Here is a 25,844-nt window from a genome sequence, read left to right as displayed (position 1 = left end):
CCTCCATTGCCTCTCTTCACCCAGTTGTATAAATGGGGACTTGCGAGGTGACTTGTCAATAAAGTTGCGTGTGCCGGTTTGTGGCTGCACCCTATGGGAAGTCCTCCAGGGGACACTTGGCTGTGGTGCACTGTGGTGCCCCAGGAGAGATTGAATTGTGCACACTATGGTGTGTAGGTGTGACAAGTTACCAATGACCAGGGTTAAGTACAGCGTGGCGAGACTTTATTGTAAGTTGCGCTATATATAAGAACTGAGAGTTATAATTATTATTATCATTTAGATTAAACGGGGAAAAAGAAAGCAAGATATTTAGAACACATCGTTCTCTCAAAGCTGTGATGGAACGATGTTATATCTAGGTGTCATTCATTACATTAGGGGTTCGATTGTAAAATAGATATGAACGTATCGAAGTTATATCGGATTTTTAAAATTTAAAAAACTGCAGAATTATGGAGATTAGCAATCAATCGGTCATTTTGTCCATGCTCTTACCTGATTTTCGGGCAGGACTGGGTTGTGTTGGAGCAGCAGATGGGGACACGACAGGTTGAGACCTGCCTCCTCCCGGGCCAGCCGGTTTCTGTAAAAGATGATAACAGCTTTGAGTTTAACGAAATCCTGATTGAATGTATACACATTCTGTCTGGTAATTCCGCAATTGGGGGGGGGGGGGTGGGGGTCCCACTCTTTGATATTCCCATTACCCATACAATGCTCCATTATTTTATTTTAATTATTGGAAACATTTATGCAACATCTACTCTATGAATCATCTCTTACTACATCAAATTACACAACTGATATGCCTCACTGAATTTCATTCCAAAGTTACTTACAAATGCAAAGAAAAGGTCTTATTTCATTGTCCCAAAGACACCCATAAATGTCGTCGATAAAACAGTCGAAACCCTTGATGACGGAACGAATCTATCAGGGAACACTAAATGAAAGGCTCGCACTGTACTTATCAGTTCCCATGGCAACAAAGCCAGTTAAAAGATGCACACAAGATTGACGATTACGGCCAAATTACCGATGCTCATTTTCTAAAATGAAATCGTACAGATCACCGATATTATCATCTTAACTGTATCTAGAACCTAACATTAACAAATACCATTTCAAATTCCACAGAATCACCAATGACCAATTTGCCAATTTGACTATCTAGGTCGAGATGAGACATCTCTGTTATAGTGTACACGGATGTGCCCAGGATTTCCTGAGTGCCTGGTATACTGATCGCCGTCAAGGGGGAGGGGTCTAAGGGGGAGGGGGTGTTGAGAAATTTTTGAAGGTGCTCAGATGCCAAATGCTGGCACTTGTGTAGCTTTTTAAGCACATACACAAGTACTAGTTTTGCTAACAATTTACATTTGTTATTTTTTGCAATTTATGATGAATATATTGTTAGGAATGTCGGGGTTTTAGATGAAAATAGTGCTGGGCGGGATTCACAATTATTAAGACAGTACTGGGCGGAAATTTTTAGTGCTGGGCGGGACCGCACAGTGCCACCCAGCGTGGGCACATCCCTGAGTGTATTACCTGAGCAGTGGGCTGGCTAGGTCTGGCAGCAGGTACAGCTGCTGGTTGAGCTGCAGCTGGGGTGGAACTTTGAGACTGCTTGGTCGTTGGAAGGGGAGGAAAGTCTGGCAGCTCTGGAAGTTCTCCATAGTTGACTGGACGACCGGCTCTTTCCATCTTAATGGCGTCTTCATATTGCTGCGGTAAAACAAGACATATCATCAAAGTATAGCATGATACAGAAGGCAAAGGGTTGGAAACAAAATATTGGAAACTCAGTACTAAACTCTGTACTTCAATTAATTTGTTTTCTATATAGTGATTACTTTGATGTATAATATGATGTAACCCTTTATATTTTGTTTTAATATTGCTGCGGTAAGCAAGTATAGCATTCTACGGAGTGCAAGAGTAAGTTGAAAGCAAAATATTGCCAACTCTTGTATACATTTCAACTATTATTTTTCCATATAGTGATTATTTTCATGTACTGCAAAATATTATTTAAGACTTTCCTCATTATCTTATCATATCTATTTTAGGGGTGGGGGGGCTTGTGTTTTTCACTTAAAAACCTTCAGAGAATTTGTTAATCAAACTTTGGCAAAAGCTTGGAACATTTTATCAAACTGGTCAAACTTTGGTCTTTCATATACCAATGTTTGGGTAATTATCACACAACATCGGCACTTCTAACAGACTTCACTCATACATGAATATGTCAGAATTTTACCTCCAGTCCCCTCAGACTATGAAAATTTGAGCAAACATCTGAGTAATCATTTAATATCTGTATTTCATACTACCATACAGTTTGGCTATATTTTGACATTTTTGGGGATTCTATTAGAGTCACTCATGTGAATTTGGAATGTCAATAAGCCCAAACTGAAAGCCTCGAACACTATTATGCGGTAGGTTGACACAGTTACGCTGATTTATGAAATGGTTCAAGCCGGGAACGCTGCAGTTCTACCACTCAATGTGACCTTGGAAAAGTATTTCAGAGAATGAAAATGAAAAGTCTACGTTGGAAAACAGGGATGAGCCTGGGGTAAGAAAATATCACTGAACTTTGCAAAAATTGCGGTACAGGCTCCAGTTTGCGTATGCTACAGTGTGTTAGGATAATAGGTTTTGTCCCCAAGGAAGAAATGAAATCACGGATATTCCGCAAATTCGCGGAAAAAGCTCATGCTTGGGAAAAGCACCAGAAATGTTCTCTTCATTTTGCAACTCCTAATTTAGCGAAGAAGATTTAACCGTTACCTTGACGATCCTCCCAAGCCTTCTGGCTTTACTGGAGTTGTTCTCTTCTGTAGCTTTGTCCGCCATGGTCTTGTACCGCTCTCTCCGCTGCATCAGGGCCTCTAGGACCGTCTTGGGTTGGGGCATGGAGGGAGCCGATGAGGATGGATCGTCCGTTGAAGGTTGAGGAGGAGGAGGGGCTTGGGCGTTGCTAGGGCCACCCGTTGGTGGTGCTGCTGTTGGTTGCAGTATCTCTGTTTAGTTTGTAAATACATTTGAGCACATTTCATTTAGGGCTCAATGCTAAATGCAATACTCTCAACTGAATGAATCCAACCCCTATGGCGTGTGGGCAACAACTTGTTCATTACAGCAGGATGCTGCCTTCTTAGGGATTAAAGTAATTATGTTGTGTGGTACTGTACTTATAGCAAACAACAGACTGTGCTTCTTGTACATACCCTCGCCATGTTTGACAACATGCCAGACTTGCTTGAAGGATATATTAGGCTTAAACTTTAACTTTGACATGTTTGTACGCTATGAGAAATCACTGCTATCACTCCACCTTTTGTTTTCTACACTCTTTTTCCTTGTTGGCAAAGTAACCACTCAAACATCTGAGGCTCTTTAAATAGCATGGCTGGGACGAGCTAGTATAACAAACAGACCCTTTACAGATAATTCAATTCCTCAGATGCAACATTAAACTCAATGGGAAAAACATCTATAGGACTTCTACAGCCTCAAAAGAAACTGTTTACGATACATTACTAAACAGTGTGCAATGTCACCCTATTGTTCATATGACCTCAACATTTGCGGTTGATTGTCAGTGTGATGGCTAGTGACGATAAATGATGGTTGGAATTTATCCGAGAAGGTACCTTCAACTGTAAACAATTCATCTCTGCAATTACTGCACATGTCATACAGAGCTTCTCATAGGAATACATTGAGTTATCATAAATGCTCTCTCCACCCTTGAGTCTTCTCCCTATGGGTCTTCCTTTGTCTACACTGCCCTCTATTTTGCCCTCACTATACCCCAACCCTTATCTCTTCCACCAGACAAATGTCACACAAACTCAAGTTTACAGGTTATGAAAGAAACACAGTAATGAGTTTAATGAAAATGAGATTTGGGAATCCATGTTACCTTTCATTTCACTTGGTGGAGGGGGCATGTTACTCAGATCCACTTGTTGTCCGGCTTGCACAGCGCCAATCACATGATCAAATTGCTGAAAATGAAAATTAAAGACTCAAAAATAGCAAACATTTTATAATAAACATGCAGTATAATTTGACAACAACAAAAGCAGCAAAACCTGAAACTATTGAGATATCAGGGCTGCGTGGAGTCCTTACCTTGGACACTTTGAGGTATTCCATAGCCATAGCAGGATCTCCCTCTCTCTTGGACTTCAAGGCAGCCATTTTGTAAAGGTCTCTTCTTTGACATAACATCTTATAAGTGTTCTCATCTAACGGAATGAAAAAAAGAGAAAAGAAAAATCTGAAAAAAAGGGCAATTAATTTAACCTGACGACCCTAGAAGAAAACTAACAGTAATGCGCAGATATTGAAATGCAGTCCACCAAGGTACAGTAATTTGTAGCAAAGCCCATCACATGATGAGAACTCTGTTGCACAGCTTAATGGAAGCAGCCATTACGTGATAACTACACTATTGCAGAGTTACCTAAGCAGCGTGCACCTTCTTATCCTGTTACAATGTTACAGACGACAAAACAGTGGCTTGATGAGTAATCACATCCAGTAATAGCAAACTGTTCAATCTGTCAATCCATACCCAAGGATATCATAAACTGAGAAGCAACTAATGTTATGATGTCATCAATAAACCATCCCAATAGTATGGTTCTAGGTGCTTACCTGCAGTGTTCGATTTTTCCGGTATCACATCGCAAAATGCGATCCAAAACGACAAACTTGCGAGACGTTTCCAAATCAGCATCGCACATTGTGCCGATTTGTGCGATACAAATTCCTAGTCAGATTTGGGAGCAAACTCTCAAACCTTAACTTACGAACTGTCGATCACAATGTAGAAGTTATAATTTATTGAGTTTATACTCAATGTACAACTTATTCACTTGACCGTATAGTGAAAAAAAAAAAAAACCTGAAAAAATAATATCCTACCATAGTTAAGTGTAAAGCAAATAGCCTAACCACCTCGGCGGTTACGAATCTCACGTAACTAAAAGATTCCCTGGCAACGTGCCAAAAATATGTTAACAAACAGGTGTTACACAGGGGATGAGCTCACAGTTGTTGGGAAGGTACCTGGGCAATTTCGCAGCACATGTACCGTGGTACAGTAGTTGGGTATAAGGTTAAACACTGCAGTTGTAAAAATGTACGCATAGTGCACGCTATTCATTGTTAGGCAGTCTAGAAACGGGGCTTTGCTGAATGTTGTTTGTTTCATAATATCGGTAGTATTGTAAGTTGCACTTTTTAAAGATTGAAAGACAGATTAAAGCTCTTTTCATTTTATAACATAATATAGCTACTTTAACATGTCATTTTAAAATTTTCATCAGTTTCGTGACAATTTAAATAAAAAAAGTTGTCGGTATTTTGCATCCTCAACTGCGAATTTTTTCATCGCCAGACATCGCAAAAAATGACAAGAATTTTCGGGGGCTTTCGCCCCCAGGATCCCCACGAGGGGTTCTACCCCATGACCCCACCATAGCCCTAAGACGGGCCCCTGGACACCACGCTTTTATGCTCGCACGTTACGCGTGCTAGGCAGGCGAACACCGGCGGGAAATCGGCAGTGTGTTCGCGGGAAATTGAACAAGGTTTTCCAACACTGCTGAACTGTGCAGTTACTGTGTGCATCATGTTCAAGGTTTTCACGGAGGCCTTTGAGGAAATGAATGGTTAGTACAGTGTATATATGCTGCACTAATGCTGTGTGTAGGCCAAGGTTCACGAAGGTCATTGGATATATTCGCGCGCCGTAGACGTGTTTTTAGATGTTACGGAGAGTCAGATTTCCATGGATATTAATCGAAAATGAATCTGAGTTTAACTGACGCTAAAGAAATGGATCGTCTTGGGCAGATTAACAAATCATTGCAAGTATAAATAAGTACAGGTAGCTCTGCTGTTAAAAAGAAAAGTTCAATATCGGTTTGCTGTTATCGGCAATTAGGCAAAATTTTACCGATACCGATATGCTGCCGATATTGCAAATATCGGCCGATACCGATATTGAAAACTTTTATCGTAGCAACACTAGTATAAATAATAATAATAAACAAACATTTTCTAGTTAATACATTGATCGCCAACATTTGGTCCGTTTTGTGGTAATTTCAAAACTGCTATTCAATATTGGGGAACTGCTATGCAACAAAAATATTGTATAGCAATTGTCCAAATTTGTTGCTATGCAATGTTTTGACCATAAGTCGAACACTGCTTACCTGTGATTGTAGTCTGGGGTTCTGTGGTAGTAGCAATAGTATGGTTCTAGGTGCTTACCTGGGACTGTAGCCTGGGGTTCTGTGGTAGTAACAATAGTATGGTTCTAGGTGCTTACCTGTGATTGTAGTCTGGGGTTCTGTGGTAGTAGCAATAGTATGGTTCTAGGTGCTTACCTGTGATTGTAGTCTGGGGTTCTGTGGTAGTAGCAATAGTATGGTTCTAGGTGCTTACCTGGGACTGTAGTCTGGGGTTCTGTGGTAGTAGCAATAGTATGGTTCTAGGTGCTTACCTGGGACTGTAGCCTGTGGTTCTGTGGTAGTAACAATAGTATGGTTCTAGGTGCTTACCTGTGACTGTAGTCTGGGGTTCTGTGGTAGTAGCAATAGTATGGTTCTAGGTGCTTACCTGGGACTGTAGCCTGTGGTTCTGTGGTAGTAACAATAGTATGGTTCTAGGTGCTTACCTGGGACTGCAGGCTGGGGTTCTGTGGTAGTAACAATAGTACGGTTCTAGGTGCTTACCTGGGACTGTAGCCTGGGGTTCTGTGGTAGTAACAATAGTATGGTACTAGGTGCTTACCTGGGACTGTAGCCTGGGGTTCTGTGTTAGTAACAATAGTACGGTTCTAGGTGCTTACCTGTGATTGTAGTCTGGGGTTCTGTGGTAGTAGCAATAGTATGGTTCTAGGTGCTTACCTGTGATTGTAGTCTGGGGTTCTGTGGTAGTAGCAATAGTATGGTTCTAGGTGCTTACCTGGGACTGTAGCCTGGGGTTCTGTGGTAGTAACAATAGTACGGTTCTAGGTGCTTACCTGTGATTGTAGTCTGGGGTTCTGTGGTAGTAGCAATAGTATGGTTCTAGGTGCTTACCTGGGACTGCAGCCTGGGGTTCTGTGGTAGTAACAATAGTACGGTTCTAGGTGCTTACCTGGGACTGTAGCCTGGGGTTCTGTGGTAGTAACAATAGTACGGTACTAGGTGCTTACCTGGGACTGCAGCCTGGGATTCTGTGTTAGTAACAATAGTACGGTTCTAGGTGCTTACCTGTGATTGTAGTCTGGGGTTCTGTGGTAGTAGCAATAGTATGGTTCTAGGTGTTACCTGTGATTGTAGTCTGTTGTTCTGTGGTAGTAGCAATAGTATGGTTCTAGGTGCTTACCTGGGACTGTAGCCTGGGGTTCTGTGGTAGTAACAATAGTACGGTTCTAGGTGCTTACCTGTGATTGTAGTCTGGGGTTCTGTGGTAGTAGCAATAGTACGGTTCTAGGTGCTTACCTGTGATTGTAGTCTGGGGTTCTGTGGTAGTAGCAATAGTACGGTTCTAGGTGCTTACCTGTGACTGTAGCCTGGGGTTCTGTGGTAGTAGCAATAGTATGGTTCTAGGTGCTTACCTGGGACTGTAGCCTGGGGTTCTGTGGTAGTAACAATAGTATGGTTCTAGGTGCTTACCTGTGATTGTAGTCTGGGGTTCTGTGGTAGTAGCAATAGTATGGTTCTAGGTGCTTACCTGTGATTGTAGTCTGGGGTTCTGTGGTAGTAGCAATAGTATGGTTCTAGGTGCTTACCTGGGACTGTAGTCTGGGGTTCTGTGGTAGTAGCAATAGTATGGTCCTAGGTGCTTACCTGGGACTGTAGTCTGGGATTCTGTGGCAGTAGCAATAGTATGGTTCTAGGTGCTTACCTGGGACTGTAGTCTGGGGTTCTGTGGTAGTAGCAATAGTATGGTTCTAGGTGCTTACCTGTGACTGTAGTCTGGGGTTCTGTGGTAGTAGCAATAGTATGGTTCTAGGTGCTTACCTGTGACTGTAGTCTGGGGTTCTGTGGTAGTAGCAATAGTATGGTTCTAGGTGCTTACCTGTGACTGTAGTTTGGGGTTCTGTGGTAGTAGCAATAGTATGGTTCTAGGTGCTTACCTGTGATTGTAGCCTGGGGTTCTGTGGTAGTAACAATAGTATGGTTCTAGGTGCTTACCTGTGATTGTAGTCTGGGGTTCTGTGGTAGTAGCAATAGTATGGTTCTAGGTGCTTACCTGGGACTGTAGCCTGGGGTTCTGTGGTAGTAACAATAGTATGGTTCTAGGTGCTTACCTGTGATTGTAGTCTGGGGTTCTGTGGTAGTAGCAATAGTATGGTTCTAGGTGCTTACCTGTGATTGTAGTCTGGGGTTCTGTGGTAGTAGCAATAGTATGGTTCTAGGTGCTTACCTGGGACTGTAGTCTGGGGTTCTGTGGTAGTAGCAATAGTATGGTTCTAGGTGCTTACCTGGGACTGTAGTCTGGGATTCTGTGGTAGTAGCAATAGTATGGTTCTAGGTACTTACCTGGGACTGTAGTCTGGGGTTCTATGGTAGTAGCAATAGTATGGTTCTAGGTGCTTACCTGTGACTGTAGCCTGGGGTTCTGTGTTAGGAGCAATAGTATGGTTCTAGGTGCTTACCTGGGACTGTAGTCTTGGGTTCTGTGGTAGTAGCAATAGTATGGTTCTAGGTGCTTACCTGTGACTGTAGTCTGGGGTTCTGTGGTTCTAGATGCTTACCTGGGACTGTAGTCTGGGGTTCTGTGGTTCTAGGTGCTTACCTGGGACTGTAGTCTGGGGTTCTGTGGTAGTAGCATCCATTGGTGGCCTTTCCACTTCTTGGCTGATCCCTACAGCCACTTCTGGCGGGACCTCTGATTCATCAACTCGCCGTCCTGCTTTGGCTCTCTTATGAAGGTCTTTAAGTGTCTGTTGTTAGAAGCAGATTTTCAACGGTGATGTCAGAAGACGACGTTAAATGGGAAAGAACTTTATCATTTAAGACTTGGAAAATAATTCATCAAATATTGCACAGCAGAACATTAGTACTAAGTCCCATGGACGAATCTATACATAATTGTAAACAAGTCAAAATTGTATACCATAAACAAAGTCATAAACTTCATGATAATTGCTTTCAACTTAATTTTTTAGTTACTCCCTTTGTGAGGCACTAGTTAAAGACAATCACAGAATGCCAAAGTTCAAATTCACAGTTAATCTTTCAAACCAAGATAATCTAACATATCCTTAAATCACAAATCCCAAGGACTGCATTGAAATCACAAATGACACCACTACGCCTTTGCAGTCCGATCATACAATGTAAATTCACTCTCTTTGGACAAATGAGCTTGTATTGTCTTTAGACTATTGTCTTTCTCATTCCTATACTTCGTACCAAGTGATCATAAAGTTATGACATATTTAGGATATCACCGTTAAATCAATTCTGTGTCATGTAGATTTCATATTGATTACTATCTGTTCGAAAACAGATTGCTTTACTGGGGGGCAAAGTTATGCTAAACTACTCTTCCCATCTTCAGTCGTAATTTTTGGCTAAGATTTAAAAATTACATTGAGCAAAGAAATCATGATTAACCAGAGAAAATTCAACCAGAAGCTTTGCGATTCCTTGCAATAAAATATTGTTAGTTTCATCTCAGTATAAAACAACCGAGTTAAAGGTATTGAAGACTCGCCCCAAACCGTGCGGCCATCTGAAAAAGTTAACTTTCCGTTGCTTGCAAGTGACGTTTTGTTCATGTCGCGACAAAATGCAGACAGTACAGTAATGAAAGGTGATACCTTGTTATCTTTTATCTAGACCTGAGATGTCCATTGCTGCTATTATATGTACACTGTGCTGTGGGTATTGACCGCAGCTGTAAGTACACTAGTGTCTAATTACTGACGGTAGCAAGCTGTGTGTGTATTTTCTGGGATCGATGGTGGTGTCTAACACTTCTGTTACACCTCATTCGAAACTAGGTCAGATTACCGGCTTTAGACATTTCTTTTTGCGCGAGTCTTCACACCCTTTAAATTTGTCCGAAAATAAAGTCAGAACCAGGACATCAGAGAGTCTTCAGCGTTGACCATGCGGATGACCATGCAGAGATCATTGGGTACACTCACTCACAGTTCTATAAGGTCCTTCACAATCTGACATATCTTGACATATAAACTTACTACCACAATTAACACTTCCAGGATTACAGGTTTGAAACCTGGCCAGATCATTGCGTTGTGTCCTTGGGCAAGGCACTTTATCTCCATTGCCTCTCTTCTGGGGACTTGCGAGGTGACTTGTAAATATAGTTGCGTGTGCCGGTTTGTGGCTGCACCCTATGGGAAGTCCCCCCTGGGGACACGTGGCTGTGGTGCACTGTGGTGCCCCAGGAGAGATTGTTTGGATTGTGCACACTTTGGTGTGTAGGTTTGACAAGTTATCAATGACCAGGGTTAAGTACAGCGCGGGGAGACTTTATTGTAAGTTGCGCTATATAAGAAATGTTAATTATTAATTATTATTATCAAATCATTGATGATACTACACACCTGCAATCCTCTGTCATATCGCCTTGCTTTTGTATCTTGGTGATTCAAACGAGCATTCGAAAGAGCTGTCTCGTAATTTCTGATGCGAGATTCAATAATTGTTGTCACACCACCGGGGCCTATTGGCTGTAAGAGAAAAAATTTTGGTCTAGAAAAATTCAATATGTACACAGAAATGTGAAAATGATTGATTGAAATGATCTTGTATGAATTATCCGTTTGAGGAACAAAGCAAGGGTAATATCCACAAACATCATCCCCTTTGCTGAAACCCATATTCATTACCAAAGAGCAAAACATACAGATTAAAATCTTAGTTATCAAGAAAGGGTATATTGTGATGTATAGTAGTTGGCGTACTTAACGTCAACTCATATTAACGTTTTTACTGTTAATTTATGACATATGATGAAAGAATCAAGCGAACTGCATTAGATTGCAAAGTTTGACTTTGAGTCAAAACAAATATTAGCTATAAATCATATCTAATGAAAGTTGGAGAAAGTCTAAATCTTTAACTGTACACAGCATTACACCAACCATTGATACATTCTTTCAAAATGAATTTCAATTCTGATTTAAGATAGACCATAACTTTGGAAGTTTAATGAAGCATATATCTTGTTATTTGTGACCGAATCTGAATGACCGAAATCTGAATGACCGAAATCTGAATGACCGAAATGACCGAATCTGTACCTTTCTTCTTCAGTTAATATTACAGCAAGAAATGGGTTTTACCTGTTTAGGGACTGACGCCATAATCCTATCAGATCCTGGGTAGTCCGGTCTAGGGTAGACCCCGGCATTGCCCTGGGGAATCACAACCTGAGGTTGATGCGTTACTGCTGGCACAAACGTTGACTGGTGGTCCTCCTGCTTACGAGTCTCGGGGACGGCGGGTGGCTTGTGAATCGGCGCAGGCCTATGGACACCGGCGACTGTTGTTTGAGCCGGGGATACAGCAGGGGTTGGTTCCAGAGGTTGAATATTCAATGGTTGGGAAACATTGCTTCTAGGCTGTGCCACGGGCGGTCTTGACGGAGGAGCTACATGTGTTTCTTCTTTGGATGGGGGCGCTTCTCGTTTAACCACCCCTGGCTTTGATGCCGGGGGAGGCGGCTCGGGAGACGGGCTGTCACCTTTCAGAGATTCAATTCCAGCAAGCTCCGCCTATTGAAAATAAAATATTGAATTCTTGAGTACTTTATTTTGAAGTTATGCAGTATGAACAACCACTAGTTATGATACAACTGACTGGTTGTTACATACAGGTAAATTCAAATTTATAGTAAATTATAATAATAATCATACTGGTACAACCCATTAATTAGGTATAAGGTTAATATCAGATCCAAGCTTCTTCATTTAAGTTAAGAACACAGTAAGTCAATTTTGAGATTTGAACAACGATCTGTGACATGACTGTGTCATGAGTGGATGTATTCGTCGCACCTGAATCTACTATACCAAACTCTCTTCGGTTTCCGGACACGAGACTTGTTTTCTTACATTTTCTTACATTTGGTCAAGCAGTAGACAGCTGGTAATCCCCAAAGCTTGACCCAACAGGACAACATAACTAGATCAGAAAGCTCACTACACTTCATATTTTGAAGAATTTGCCTTTTGTTTGTTGTCAATTTTGTCATGTCCAATTAAATGCCTCATGAAGAAACAGATTGTTTCATGTTCTCATCCCGATAGTAAGATCCTTTCTGAAATTTTAGCAGGAGTGACAATGGAATATAAATACTGAATAAAGCGTTAAATGGTTCAGTGCAGGGTTGACAAATTTAGGCATATATTTGAATGGTCTACCAATTTAAAAAAAAAAAAAAAAAGGTTGTACAGTACAGGTAGCTAAAAATTGCTAAATTCCCCAAAGAAACATTAATTTCAATTATTTTATGCTGTTCAGTCCCATTTAAAGTTGCACATCAGAGCCTACCAGCATGTAAGGATATTAATTGGCAATTTTTAATCATGTTTTACTCCATGTTTCATTTAAGACACCCTCAATTACGATACAATTACTTACACACAAACTTTCTTACCCACAAGGTAAACTGTCATTAAATAATGTTAGCAAATTCCTATAAATTTGACATTATCTCACCCAATTTTGAGGCCAATTTGGCTAGTTACAAAATACAGTAGATGATCTGGCAACCCTGGTCCCTTGTACAATACCAAACTGATATATTTTAATTTATGTAGCAAATTGCTCATTTTCTGGCACATTGATTCAATGCTTTACAATACAAAATAAATTATTCCTCAAGAGTGACCATAACTGGACTCTCTAGCCTACTTGTAGCTAGTGAACTATTGTATTACTATTCATTTGCAATACCAAATTTTGACATCTTTCACAATTTTTTCAGAGCAAAACTTTGCAATAACTTAATAGACATTTAGTACAAAATAGGATTACAACATTTAAAGACGCCAATGCACGCAACTGTCCTAAAGCAATAAATTTGATTAATATGAATCGGTCATAAATCCAAACCAAAACTTGATGTTTTAAAACATAACTCATTCTTTCTCTCTTCAAATTCTGAATATGAAGATATGGGTCATTCCATCAAATCACCAAATTTTGGAGTATGTTGTAGTTTCAACATCTTTTAAAAATTCCAAATTAATTGTATGCATGGAATACCATGAAGGAAGCATATATTCTGAAAATTTCAGTTGCATTGGTTCAAAATTGGCAGAGTTATCAAACTTGAAATTCTGCAATTTGTTGCCACCGTGGCATTTGGGCATTTTCTTGATTTTTGAGGTATCATTTCTCAACAATAAAACATCCTACTACCTTTCCATTACAGAAGCCTATAGAGTCTATACAATAGAAATGGAAAATAAAAAATTAAGGCTATAAATCATTGCATTGTGGAGTGAACTTCAATGTGCTTTTTTTAGTGATGAATTGTTCCTAAACCATTGCTGCAGGGTACTTGATTCTTTCAGAGGTTATTATGTCTAGTACAAACAATACTAAAGATATTTTATATTATCACATTTTTGCTTTCCTGTAATATATTTGCAAGTTTTGCAGCTCTGAAGTTGCTATTTCATGCTGCGATTCAGCATGAGGAAGGGGTTTTGATGCCAAGTTTTTACCGACGTAATCATTTTAGAGATGTGAGGGTTTAGTACTTTAATTATAAGTATTCTTTCAGTACACATTACCAAATATCAGGGTTCTAGCATTTCTCAGTATTAATTTATGAGGTTGTTAAGTTGCTCTGATGTACAAAAGAGGTCGTCTTTTACAGCCAGTAACTCAAAACACGTTGTGTTGAAAAATTTGTTATTTTGTCTGGAAGAGATATAGTACCACCCTGTATGTACAAACATTTCAGGAGGGTGTTTTGCCTTAAATACTTATATGAAATATCCTCAAAGTTTGCCTGTTTTGATGTTCCACATGTTTGTGAGCCTTCAAGGTCATTCAATTCAGTTCTGTGCAGACTTTAATGTCATATAAGCAAATACTATATACATTTATTATGTATATACATGTATTTATGCAATGCCACAGTGGCGCCAATTTGCCAAATTTCAAAGTGTGATAAATTGGCCATTTTTGAAGGAATGCAACTGAAATTTTCAGAATATGCTTATTTCAGAATATGCTTATTTCATGGTGTTCCAAGAATACAAAATAAATTTGGGGGATTTTGGAGAGGGTCCAGCAACAGCCATCCCTGATTTGACATGGAATGACCCATAGAATATATTTGTATAACTCTGGAAGGCTTCAAGACAAGACCGAAAACAAAACAATAAAAACAACAAAGAAAAATCATGAATTTAATAATTAATAGCACCTACCAATATATCTTCATCATCCTCTGCTTCATCTATTTCCATTTCTTGTTTCCTTGCTGGTTAAAAATGAGACAAATGAATCTAAAATCAAGTTCAGAGAACAATTTTATTCTTCACATAGCAGTTTTTTCAAATAATGCATGTGTCATACAACATTAAGCTACAAAGGTCCTGATGTACTAAATACTAAACAAAGTAACTGTAACTACAGTATGCATCATTGCATTTATAAAGAACTTTTGCCCTGTTCATAGTACTCAGATACCAGACATAATTAATTCCAGGCTGAATATTATAGTTTTAAATGCTATGAAGACTACTCCAGCACTACTCTACCCTGTGTTTCAGGGTACCAGTGCTGTGGCTGAGTGGATAAAGCCGGTGGCATTTGAAGCAATGAGGCTTAGCAATCAGGTGATTCATGGTTCGATCCCCGGCTGGGCCACTGTATGGTGGATTTTTCATCGAAGAGCAATCCACAATTTTCCCATATGAAATGACTTTGTAAATTGAAAAGATTCCAAATTTGAATTAAAATGTTGTATTGGAAGCCACCCAATGTGAAAGCTGTAATCCACTTGTAAGCCCTTATGGGCTTCTCCCATGTTCGTGGTTGAAAAAGTAAACTGCCCGATTATTATTATCATTATTTATTTACTTCTTGTTGCTAATTTGTAATGAATAGTTCAATGCTGATAAAGAAACTGTTTGCAAATGACTTAAAAGGTTAATTTTCAAGAATGATTTCTTTTTTCGACACCAGAGCCACACAACAATGCAGTTCATTGTTTGACTGATTAAGTTTCCTTGAAATAATTGCCAAATGAAACTTGTATAATTCTGTACTGTCTACAAATTGATATATCCTTGAATAGAACGTTGAGGTGTTCGTCTTACAGTAGCTGAAACAAGGGCAAAATTTGCAAAGCTACAGTATGACTCGACAGGGTTGGTAAAATGTTTGGAAACTAGCAATTAACAACAATAATAACCTGCCTATTCCAAATTAATGATCTAAACGGCCTAACATGCACAAATAACCTCTTACAATTGAAAACCGAGTATTCCTAAGATGGGTCATTCCGCCTCATATCAACCAATTTTCTGAAAACATTTTCAGTTGAATAAAGTGCCTACTTTGGGTGATCATAACCAGAGAAATGAAGAAGATATAGCTAAATTGAGTGCAGATTCATGAATTTTGGCAAGAAGTAAGATCGATTACTAAATTCGAGCTCTCTACCAGGTACAAAGACTGAGTTATGAGCTTTCAAAGTCGGAAATATCACAAATGGCACTTCTTACGGAAATCGCGAACTTAAAAAAATTGGCCGTCTTGGCCAAGTTTCAATGTGCTGTATCTCGAAACGACATGAAGTATATATGATTTTACTTTTTTGTATGTGTTCATTTGGGACATGATGAAGTTTCATCAAAATCTAAGAGGTCACCTGGGGACCACTGGTTGATATGACATGGAATGACCCCTGAGATAGACTCTGAAATTGAGAGAATATGTGTTTGACATTCTGATAATGATCCAAGAAACATGCAAGAGTTATCAGAGAACTTGTTCAATGGTATAAAGCTCACAACCAAGAGCAAATAAATGTAAATGATAATTAAGGCAAACTTATGTAAGACGAATAAACCGACATGTTATAGACAAGCTGTCAAGCCCTTACAAGAATGACCAGATGGAGGTGGTGAGCTATCTGCTTCCTCTTCCATTAAAGCCAGTAACTCTGCCTCCAACATTTCATCTGGGTCATCATCGTCTGTTTCTTCCAGGTCTTCCATGCCTGGGAGTGAGATTCCCAATTGCTATGAGATGAAAAGGCAACAGCACACACAGTTGATCAATCTTGTGACGTTCAGGCTACAGATAAACTCTGATCACATGCACTTCAATGGCTTAACTTTAAGATGTCCATGTTGACACTGAGCTTCAACATTGAAGATTTTGAAGTGACTTGTCCTGGTTTATCTGTCTCGCAACTAGCCTAGCCTAGTAGTAACTAGTATAAGTTAAAGACTTAACTTGACTAGGCTAGTCCTACTACTCCTAGGCCTAGTAGGAGTATTTGTATTTACTCTTTGGTGGATGTATATATAGCACAGTTGGTCTTCAAATACATTTGTAGTACTGTACACATTGCACCTTGAGGGTTAACAATAACCAATGTGTATATTAGCACATGATAACACTAAAAAATTGGGGGAGATGGGGTGAGGCATAAATTTTGATAAGGATTTTATTTCTATTGAACTCTGGAGGTGCTTATAGGCATTTTGAAAGCAAGGAAAGTACTGTAGTGTGAATGGGTTTACGAATGCTTTGGATAAGCACTTTAAGCATTGTAATCGGATCTGAGTGTTTATGTCTTCAGTTTTTTTTTTCTCTCCTAAAGGGTCCTTGATGAGGAATTGAGTGTCCCTCCTGATCATTTTTTTCCCCTACTAAACTAACATAGATAGGCTAGGCCTATGCTAGGGTGTAGCCATAAGGCTAGTCTTCACATAACTGTAACTAGTAATATTAGTAAGTGTTACCTTGGCAAGTTTACTCTGAGCATTCTCATCGAGGACATCTTTCTGCTTCTTTCTTCCAAACATGATTGTTTCACTAGCATTAAGAGAGCACTATGACGGAATAAGAAGGACGTGGTAGATTTGACGGAAACTGAGTTTCCTTGGTTGTCATCACATAGGGCCAATGATACTGTAGATTTTTTATTTTTGGTATATCTAGAATGTCAACAGCACACAGACTTACCTTTTTAATCGTTACATAATCACAAGGTTGTTACTCACCGGCTTGAAACTAGCAGCCATTTAAGAGCAGACACTATAGCGAAAATGATACTACTGTATGACGCAAGCGCGTACCCCAACAGAGGCCGAACGTGCCAATGGGCAACATATAAGAGACCTGACATGAGATTAAAGTAGAGGAATTGTGGACACCGGAATAGCACGCACAAGAGAAGAAATGAGACCTTCCTCTTAAAGAAAAGAGGAAGTGGTCAAAAGAAGTCCATGATCTTTTTAGTGAGGGAACCCAGATTCGTTTCATAGCAGGTTGTTGGAGACGACAAATGGAACCGCGTATATATATAGGTTTGAATAATAATTATATATTTTGGATCATTGGTATATCACTAAAGGGGTGCTTTTTTATATGATCCCTTGAGTTGAAGCACATCGTACATTTTTTGGATGTAACTTGGGAGCCGCGCAACAAGGTTATGCTTTTTTTTTCAATTGGATGTTTTTGACGAACTTACAAACTGAAGTTAACTCTACTATTCCGTTTGCATCGATTTCTATTAATCCCTCCTGATGATGTTGGTGTTGTTTCTGCTGCTGTTGTTGTTTCTGCTGCTGTTGTTGCTGCTGCTGCTGTTGTTGCTGTTGTTGTTGTTGCTGTTGTTGCTATGTTGTTGCTGCTGTTGTTGTTGTTGTTGATGTCATTGTTGTTATTATTGTTATTATTATATGATTTTGAAATAAGTGTTGCCATGTCCTGGCAATATCGTCCAATGTCTCACGACTACTGTTGATGTGTCATAGGCTTTGATGGCAGTCACTAGTTTGTAGTTTGACGTCATTCTGCGTCCGTGCGACGCCATCTTTGATAGATCCGACTGGTTGAGCCACCCCCCCGGGGGGCCACCCCACCTCAGAAAATCTACCCCCACTTTTGGGTCTGTGTCCCCTTCACCAATTTATCGACGCTATATCAGATAGGATCACGATTCTTATATGAACCAGGCGCGTAGCCAGGAATTTGCCACGGGAAGGGCGAAACTGTAGATTCGGCATTGCAAACTATCTAAGCGTAGCGCCACCATGATTGGCACGAAGCGTACAAGAAAATTTTGGCTGAAAATGCCTCCCAGATCGCTAGAAATGGCACTTCCCAGGCCTTGTAAGTTGCATCTTAGCATTTTCTCTTTTGAAAATACTAGCGATATCATAAAAACATTAAAAAAAAATTAAAAAATATGCTCAAGGGGGGCGGCTGCCCCCTTCGCCCCGGCCCCCCCTTGGCTACGCGCCTGTTATGAACCGCCATTATATAGCCTTAACCTGATGAGTTGACGTATACCTCAGGAAAGAGAAAGGTTTAAACTTCTATTATGGGCTCAGAAATTCCTCCACAACACGAGTTATATATAATGGATAATAATGGACGTTTAATATTTTTAATATTAATTTGCCGGTACACTCATGATATGCAATAGTGTCCTAATCATTATTATCCGCTGTTATTGTCTGCTCTTTATGACTGCTAGCTTCTGACAAGCATTTTCTATGACTGCTATCTTGAAACGTGACCTCACCTTCACTAGTACTAGGTACCGCACCACAATTAGAGTAGTGTACATCTATTCAGCATGTCATGCATGTTTTGGCATTACACACAATCTGGAAGACATGCATCAAACCGTGCTACCGGACCCAACGTAGTAGAGACTAGAGTTTAACACTGCTTACAAACTACCAAATGGTGTCCATGTTTCGTAAACAATGGGGTCAATGGGAAATCGAAAAGCTTTAGAGATGGTTCGAAGCATGCCTAGGGTCTCTTTCGTGAATATCAGAGACAATCCCGGATCTAAAAAACAAGTACTGTAACGTTAGCTTAGTTTTGGTTGTAATAAACAAAGTTAGGCCTAGGTCTAATTTAACTTACTGTAGCCTGTACTGTAGGCATACGGTAGCCTAAGTTACGCAGTTCACTCCCTAGGCCTAGTCCTAACCTCGATCGGGTAGGTTACGGATTGTAAATCAGTATGGCAAGGCCATGTTTGTTTGAATTACCATACAGACTGAAAAGAAGCAATATTATTAAGATAGGTAGGATTCCATTGCTTTTTGTCATACCTTCTTGTACTACTCAGAGCCATATACTGTACTAGGCTCATAATATGGCTCTGGCCAGTTGGCTCACTCTCAAAAATTGTCTTTGAAAATTGTATTTAAGTGAACTGTCTTTTAGAATTATAATTTATATTGTGTAACAACTTAAGTTAGGGTCTACAGCTCTGTGTCAGTAATGTCTAACCTATGTGCTTAGTCTTTGATCTATTTCTATCTAATTTTCTTGTCATATTTTTCATATCATAGAAAAAGATAAGAGGTCAAGGTGGATCAAGAGGCGGTGAAAGTGGAAGGGGCAGGAGTGGAAAAAGTAAGCGCGATACCAGACCACCTATTGGATATGAAGGAGGGACGACACCTTTCTATTTGAGAATACCTATGTTTCCATTCTACAAAAACTTTGCGTAAGCATATCTTAAAGTCATTTGACTTGTGGTTATAGATATAATGGAAAGCACTAATGTTTTTGTAGTACCTGGTATTGGCGGTATCAATGAATCAATTTTTGTTTCCAATATCATATGCCATACCTGCCAAAATGATGAATCACAATATTTTAATTTACTCAGACTATCACACCTATAGATAGACTATAACTCCAAACAGGTATCAATACAAATAAAATGTACGTATACTTTATAATGAATCGTGCAGTGAATCTGATGTTTTGCTGACAACAGAACTCAAACTAGTGATATATAGTTTCGTGATGTGGTTAGATGACAGCTGTATCTGGTTCGTACTGATTGTGATGTGTTTTAATGATGGTGGTGTTTCTTCTGTTGCATGTAAGCTGGTTTGAAAAATTGATTGTCAGAATAAGAAAGTCAAGTTAAAAAAATATGTCTTATTAACAATTCACATTTGGCTAAAGTTACATACTTGGAGTGTACACCAGGAGACAAATGGGTCATTCCGTGTCAAATCACGGATGGCTGTTGCTGCACCCTTTCCAAAAATTCCCAAATTTATTGTATGATTGGACCACCATAAAATAAGCATATTCTGAAAATTTCAGTTGCATTGCTTTACAATCGGCCGATTTATCACACTTTGAAATTCCGCAATTTGTCGCCACCATGGCATTTTGGCATTTTCTTGACTTTTGAGGTCTCATTTCTCAGCAATTGAACATTCTACTACCTTTCTATTACAGATGCCTAAAGAGTCTATCCCATAGAACAGGAAAATAAAAAATTTGGCTACAAAAATATTGTCCTGTGGAGTTAGGTCAACTTAAAAGTGTCAAAATATTTGATTTTTGTACTTTTCACTAAAAAATGTGCTATTTTGAGTGATGAATTGCTCCTAAACCATTGCTTCAGGGTACTTGATTCTTTCAGAGGTTATTATGTCTAGTACAAATATTACAAAATAATGATTACAATGCTTTCCTAGAATATGTTTGCAAGTTGTGCAACTCTAAAGTTGCTATTTTATGCTGTGATTCAGCATGAGGTAGGGGTTTTGATGCCAATTTTTTACCAAAGTAACCATGTTAGAGGTGTCAGGGTTTATGCTTTATTAATAAGTATAAAGTTCTTACACATTAACAAATTTCAGGGTTCTAGCTGTTCTCAATATTAATTTATGAAGTTGTTAAGTTGCTCCGATGTACAAAAGAGGTCGTTTTTGACGGCCAATAACTCAAAACGCGTCAAATTAAAAAAAATTGATAATTTTTTCTGGAAGAGATATAGTACCACCCTGTTTGTGCAAAAAATTTCAGGAGGGTGTTTTGCCTTATTTTGAAATGAAAAATCCTCAAAGTTTGGGATTTTTACAAAAAACGTTTTTGCTTGTTTTGATGTTCCATGTGTTTTGAGCCTGGGTATTGTACTGTACTTCAAGGTCATTCAGTTCAATAATGTGCAGTTTTTAATTTCATATAACAAAATACTATTTGCAATGTACTTGTCTGCTCCTGGTTGAATTCATTTAATTAGAAGACTTATAAAATGAATTTCAACCAGTACACACATATGTATGTACAGTGTGTACAGTACATACACTGTACTGAGTGTATATGTACGGAGTGCCATGAGTGCCAGAAGACTATGTTAAAACAACACTAACACACTGTACATGTACACCCAGTACAGTTTTGTACTGTACATACATCTATGTACTGGTTGAAATTAATTCTATAGTAAAGTCTTTTAATTCAACCAATTGTATATGTACAGTGTGTATATTAGTGTTAGTTTTAATTTTAAATCGGCCAATTGTAAAGCAATGCAACTGAAATTTTCAGAATATGCTTATTTTATGGTGGTCCACTCATACAATAAATTTGGGAATTTTTCAAAGATGTCGAACTACAACATACCCCAAAATTTGGTGATTTGATATGGAATGACCCAAATGGGTTTTGCTGCTGGAGTTGCAAATGGACCTCGTCTGGCCATATGATACGGCAAATGTTTTTGTGGAATAAAAGAAATATAGTTAAAATTACAACATATTGGTTATGAAAAATCAAAAAGAAACACCAAATAACTATCTTGCTGTAACATTTTACAACAAATAAAATCTTACCACACATTGAAGTCATTGTTATCTTCAAAACCACCAATGTTTGTGCATTACAATAATAATCAGTTCAAGGCTGTCAAATTCACACAGGAGCATAGAGAGTCAGATGGGACCCCCGGGTACAAGTACAGCACTCTGTAGTATAAGGTGACCATATTTTCCTGACTGGAATCAGGGACATTTATTGCTTGACTGATATGGGGTAGGGGTTTAAGGGGAGGGGTGTCCCTTTCCTCTTTGCAAAATTTTCAAGTGCCTAAGGTGCTTACAGTAGATGTAAAATGGTGATACTTAGAAGCACTTTTTAAATCACTTTTATTTTCAAAAATGTAGCTTTTTCTTAGATGAAATTCACTTACTTTACATGGTTCTTAAGAGCTTGTGAGTTGCTTGTGTCATAAATTTGTGTTCCGTTCCAATCTGCGACTGCACACTTGACTAAGTTTTGTTTTAGCAATTATTTTACTAATTATGTCGGATATTTTCGAAATTCCTGAACATTTTGACGAATCGGGGACATTTTCGGGGACACTTGTTCATCGAGGACAGCACACTGTAATTGGGGACTGTCCCCGAAAATCCTACCTTACAGTAGTATATGTTAATTCTTCCGTAAGTCGATTTTGCAAATGAGAATGCATATTCATGATCACATTTTCCTTGGCCCCCAGACTTCTGCCCTGGTTATGATACCCCCTCTGGACACTCCTCTCCTCAAGCTTGGTTTAGCACCGTTAGCGCTAGTACTCTAGTTCCTGATGACAATTAGCAGTGTACATTTTGGTTCAAAATTGTCTGGTATTTCCAAAAAGTATTTACAATGTCAAGGTAACTTTGTAATTGTGTACATGGCTATGTATGTACTGTTTCTATTATTAGATGTTACACCCCTCTTTGCTTTTCTCTATCCTCAGCACAAGAAGACAGTACTTACCTGTCTCCCTGGAGAAGTTGCAACATTTAATTGACATGGGCCGAATCGACCCAGAAGAGCCCATTGATGTCACCTCTTTTGTACATGCTGGGGCTGTGCGAATCAATGTATTCGATAGAGTTTATGGGATACACCTAACAGATGAGGTAAAGTGGTATTGCCAAAGTGTAAGCCAAACCTGTTGTCTCACAGAAGTTTTCCTTTCAAGTTCTGTGTACCATAGTACTAAGTGGAAGCCTGTACTGTATGCAACCATGGTTTCCTCTTCAAGTACTGTGTACCATAGTACTAAGTGGAAGCCTGCACTGTATGCAACCATGGTTTCCTCTTCAATACTGTGTACCATAGTACTAAGTGGAAGCCTGCACTGTATGCAACCATGGTTTCCTCTTCAATACTGTGTACCATAGTACTAAGTGGAAGCCTGCACTGTATGCAACCATGGTTTCCTCTTCAATACTGTGTACCATAGTACTAAGTGGAAGCCTGCACTGTATGCAACCATGGTTTCCTCTTCAAGTACTGTGTACCATAGTACTAAGTGGAAGTTTGTACTGTATGCAACCATGGTTTCCTCTTCAAGTACTGTGTACCATAGTACTAAGTGGAAGCCTGCACTGTATGCAACCATGGTTTCCTCTTCAAGTACTGTGTACCATAGTACTAAGTGGAAGCCTGCACTGTATGCAACCATGGTTTCCTCTTCAAGTACTGTGTACCATAGTACTAAGTGGAAGCCTGCACTGTATGCAACCATGGTTTCCTCTTCAAGTACTGTGTACCATAGTACTAAGTGGAAGCCTGCACTGTATGCAACCATGGTTCATGGACAAAATGATATGTAGAAAGAAAGTAACATCCAAAACATATTCATTTGAAATCTAGATTTGTTCAACTAAACTAGTAGTAATAGTTCAATATTCTTGTAAACTTTCACCATAAAGTTCACTTCAGTACATAAATTTCAGTGGCCGATAAGTTGCTCAGTGAATTTGTGATAATTCAGTTTAGTATCTTGATGATCCTTTGCCATTTCTAGCAACATTTCAAATGGAGTAATAGAGAGAGTGGCAAGCAGTTAAATATTATCGATCATTTCTGGAGATGCTCTAGTCTTAATGTTTTGATATTTTTACTCTCTCTCTTTCATATCATGAAATTTTTTTGCTTGCAAATACAGAAACATACTGTAGTGTACATGGTGACTAAACTGCAGGAGGGATATCACATTGACGACTAACACACATTGAAAATTGGTAAAACATAGGGTCTGCACACATAGTCTGCACACATACCGTACTCCTTTTTCTCAAAATGGAAATCAATCTGAAAGTTGCCGTTTGTGCACACTTGCAACCATCATGTCAAAACATCATAAATATGAAATCGTTGTTTTGGCGAGAAGTAGTAACTGTGCAAAGCGTAAACCGAATTTGCAAATTTGCTACCGTTTTTGAATTTCTGAGGTTCTATCATGACCGTAAGCAAGTGTCCAAGATGGTAATATTCATATATATCAAATAAGGCTAATTATTGCAATACTGTCTTCATTCACAGGGTGCTGATAAGTTTGTTGCCCCTGTCAATTTAGAAGTACAGTGGACATCTGAATTATCCATCGCGGCCGTAGAGCGGAGCGGGGGAACGATAAGTCTCGGATACTATGACCCACAGAGCTTGGATATTCTCTCACACCCATTGCAGTTCTTCAGGAGAGGCCAGCCTATTCCTAAAAGACTTTTACCCCCCAAGGATCTGGTCGATATGTACACAGATCCTTCTAAGAGAGGCTACTTGTCAGATCCGAACCAAATCAAAGAAGACAGATTACTATTAGCCCAAAAGTTTGGATACGAACTTCCGGATCTCACGAAGGGCTCCCGGCGAGCCCTTCACCGGTTAAGAAAAGACCCTCGCCAAATATTCTTTGGATTACAACCCGGTTGGATCATCAACTTGACAGACAGAGCTGTGCTTAAACCGGTCGATGCAGAGTTACAAGAGTTTTACAGGGCGTGAAAATGTGTAATTTGGTTTTAAAGTTGCTATTAACTCCATGGACTAGAAATGGAAGTGTTGGAGAACTGGAAGAGAATTGCTTTCATGCTGCATGTAAAGTTTCGAGTACAAACTTAACTGTAGATTCTCCTGAGAATCCGAGGTCAGGCACATACCCGGGGATAGGAGCTGGGGGGGGGGAGGGGTCAGTTGTAATGCAATACCATTGTCTTGGATATTGATCCATTTTTTGAAATAACATTTTTCATCATAATTACTGCTGTCTCCTCTGCAACTTCCTGGAGAATAAAATTGACACCAACTTGTGTTTCCATGTTGCGCTTTGATTTCTTTGATCCTCGTTTACTCGTTTTGTGTTCATATCAATTCTAGTTGCATATTAAACTGTCATGTTGTGCATCATCTGGTTATCCTGACTTTATCCATTCGAACGAATATGATTGTTCAAACTGAATTTAATCAGCAAATATGATGTTAAAACTTTTAATTTACACACATACACAAAAAAACCCAGATTGAAATATGTTCCACTTGGTAAATTGCCTAACCATCAAACTCTAAAAGAGGGGTAAATATTAATTAAAATTTGGTACATATGTATCCAACCAATTTTGGGTAATGTCTTGCTCCAAACCAAATGCTCAAATAACAGCTTGCCAATTTAATTGCCAAAGAGGGATAAATCGTCTACTTTTCAGTGGATCATCGCTGAAATTAAGAAATTCCTGTCATTCACTTTCTAAAAAATACATCATGAATTATACTCCTATTAGAGTCTATATCAATTGGGGTCTGTGGCTTGAATGTTGAAAAGCATGAATGAAAGGTGCAAAAATTGGGTTGATGCATCATGCAATTTTAGACCACTTAAGGCCTCCCAGGAACAGTTGTAGGAAATTGTTTGCTACTGAGTAAAGAGGTCTGTTTAAAAGTGATGGAAAACTTAGGCTTTCATAGCAAAAAATCTACATGGTCATACAGAAAATTGACGGTGCCATGAATGTCAAACTTGTCAGCTAT

At 39.1% G+C, this 25,844-nt stretch overlaps 2 protein-coding genes across 6 annotated transcripts in view; one reads left to right on the top strand and one right to left on the bottom strand.

The window, feature by feature from the left end:
- Positions 1 to 17,230, bottom strand: part of LOC139974378 (coiled-coil and C2 domain-containing protein 1-like) — a 106,640-nt gene extending 89,410 nt beyond the window's left edge. For 2 of the 5 annotated variants that reach the window (XM_071981490.1, XM_071981493.1), the window contains exons 1-11: positions 17,003 to 17,230; positions 16,135 to 16,273; positions 14,453 to 14,505; positions 11,348 to 11,779; positions 10,607 to 10,732; positions 8,824 to 8,971; positions 4,153 to 4,268; positions 3,941 to 4,025; positions 2,803 to 3,035; positions 1,555 to 1,731; positions 499 to 586 (exon numbers count right to left, since the gene is read on the bottom strand). In XM_071981490.1, coding sequence (XP_071837591.1) covers positions 499 to 586; positions 1,555 to 1,731; positions 2,803 to 3,035; positions 3,941 to 4,025; positions 4,153 to 4,268; positions 8,824 to 8,971; positions 10,607 to 10,732; positions 11,348 to 11,779; positions 14,453 to 14,505; positions 16,135 to 16,273; positions 17,003 to 17,065 — 1,660 coding nt within the window. In that variant the 5' untranslated portion in view covers positions 17,066 to 17,230. The remainder of the gene's footprint in view (positions 1 to 498; positions 587 to 1,554; positions 1,732 to 2,802; positions 3,036 to 3,940; positions 4,026 to 4,152; positions 4,269 to 8,823; positions 8,972 to 10,606; positions 10,733 to 11,347; positions 11,780 to 14,452; positions 14,506 to 16,134; positions 16,274 to 17,002) is intronic. The other 3 variants (XM_071981491.1, XM_071981492.1, XM_071981488.1) reach the window with 3 other exon arrangements.
- Positions 17,231 to 18,812: 1,582 nt separating this feature from the next.
- LOC139973553 (large ribosomal subunit protein uL15m-like) lies at positions 18,813 to 25,131 on the top strand. Its single transcript, XM_071980319.1, has 4 exons — positions 18,813 to 19,081; positions 19,583 to 19,740; positions 22,786 to 22,951; positions 24,363 to 25,131. The coding sequence occupies exons 1-4, from the start codon at positions 18,983 to 18,985 to the stop codon at positions 24,822 to 24,824; spliced, it is 885 nt and encodes a 294-aa protein (XP_071836420.1). The 5' UTR covers positions 18,813 to 18,982; the 3' UTR covers positions 24,825 to 25,131.
- The last annotated feature ends 713 nt before the right edge of the window (positions 25,132 to 25,844 follow it).

This window comes from Apostichopus japonicus, chromosome 9 (genome assembly GCF_037975245.1).
Source record: "Apostichopus japonicus isolate 1M-3 chromosome 9, ASM3797524v1, whole genome shotgun sequence".
Classification (NCBI taxonomy): domain Eukaryota; kingdom Metazoa; phylum Echinodermata; class Holothuroidea; order Aspidochirotida; family Stichopodidae; genus Apostichopus; species Apostichopus japonicus.
Note: the sequence above shows the minus strand (reverse complement) of the source record. Positions and strands in the feature narration are given on the sequence as shown.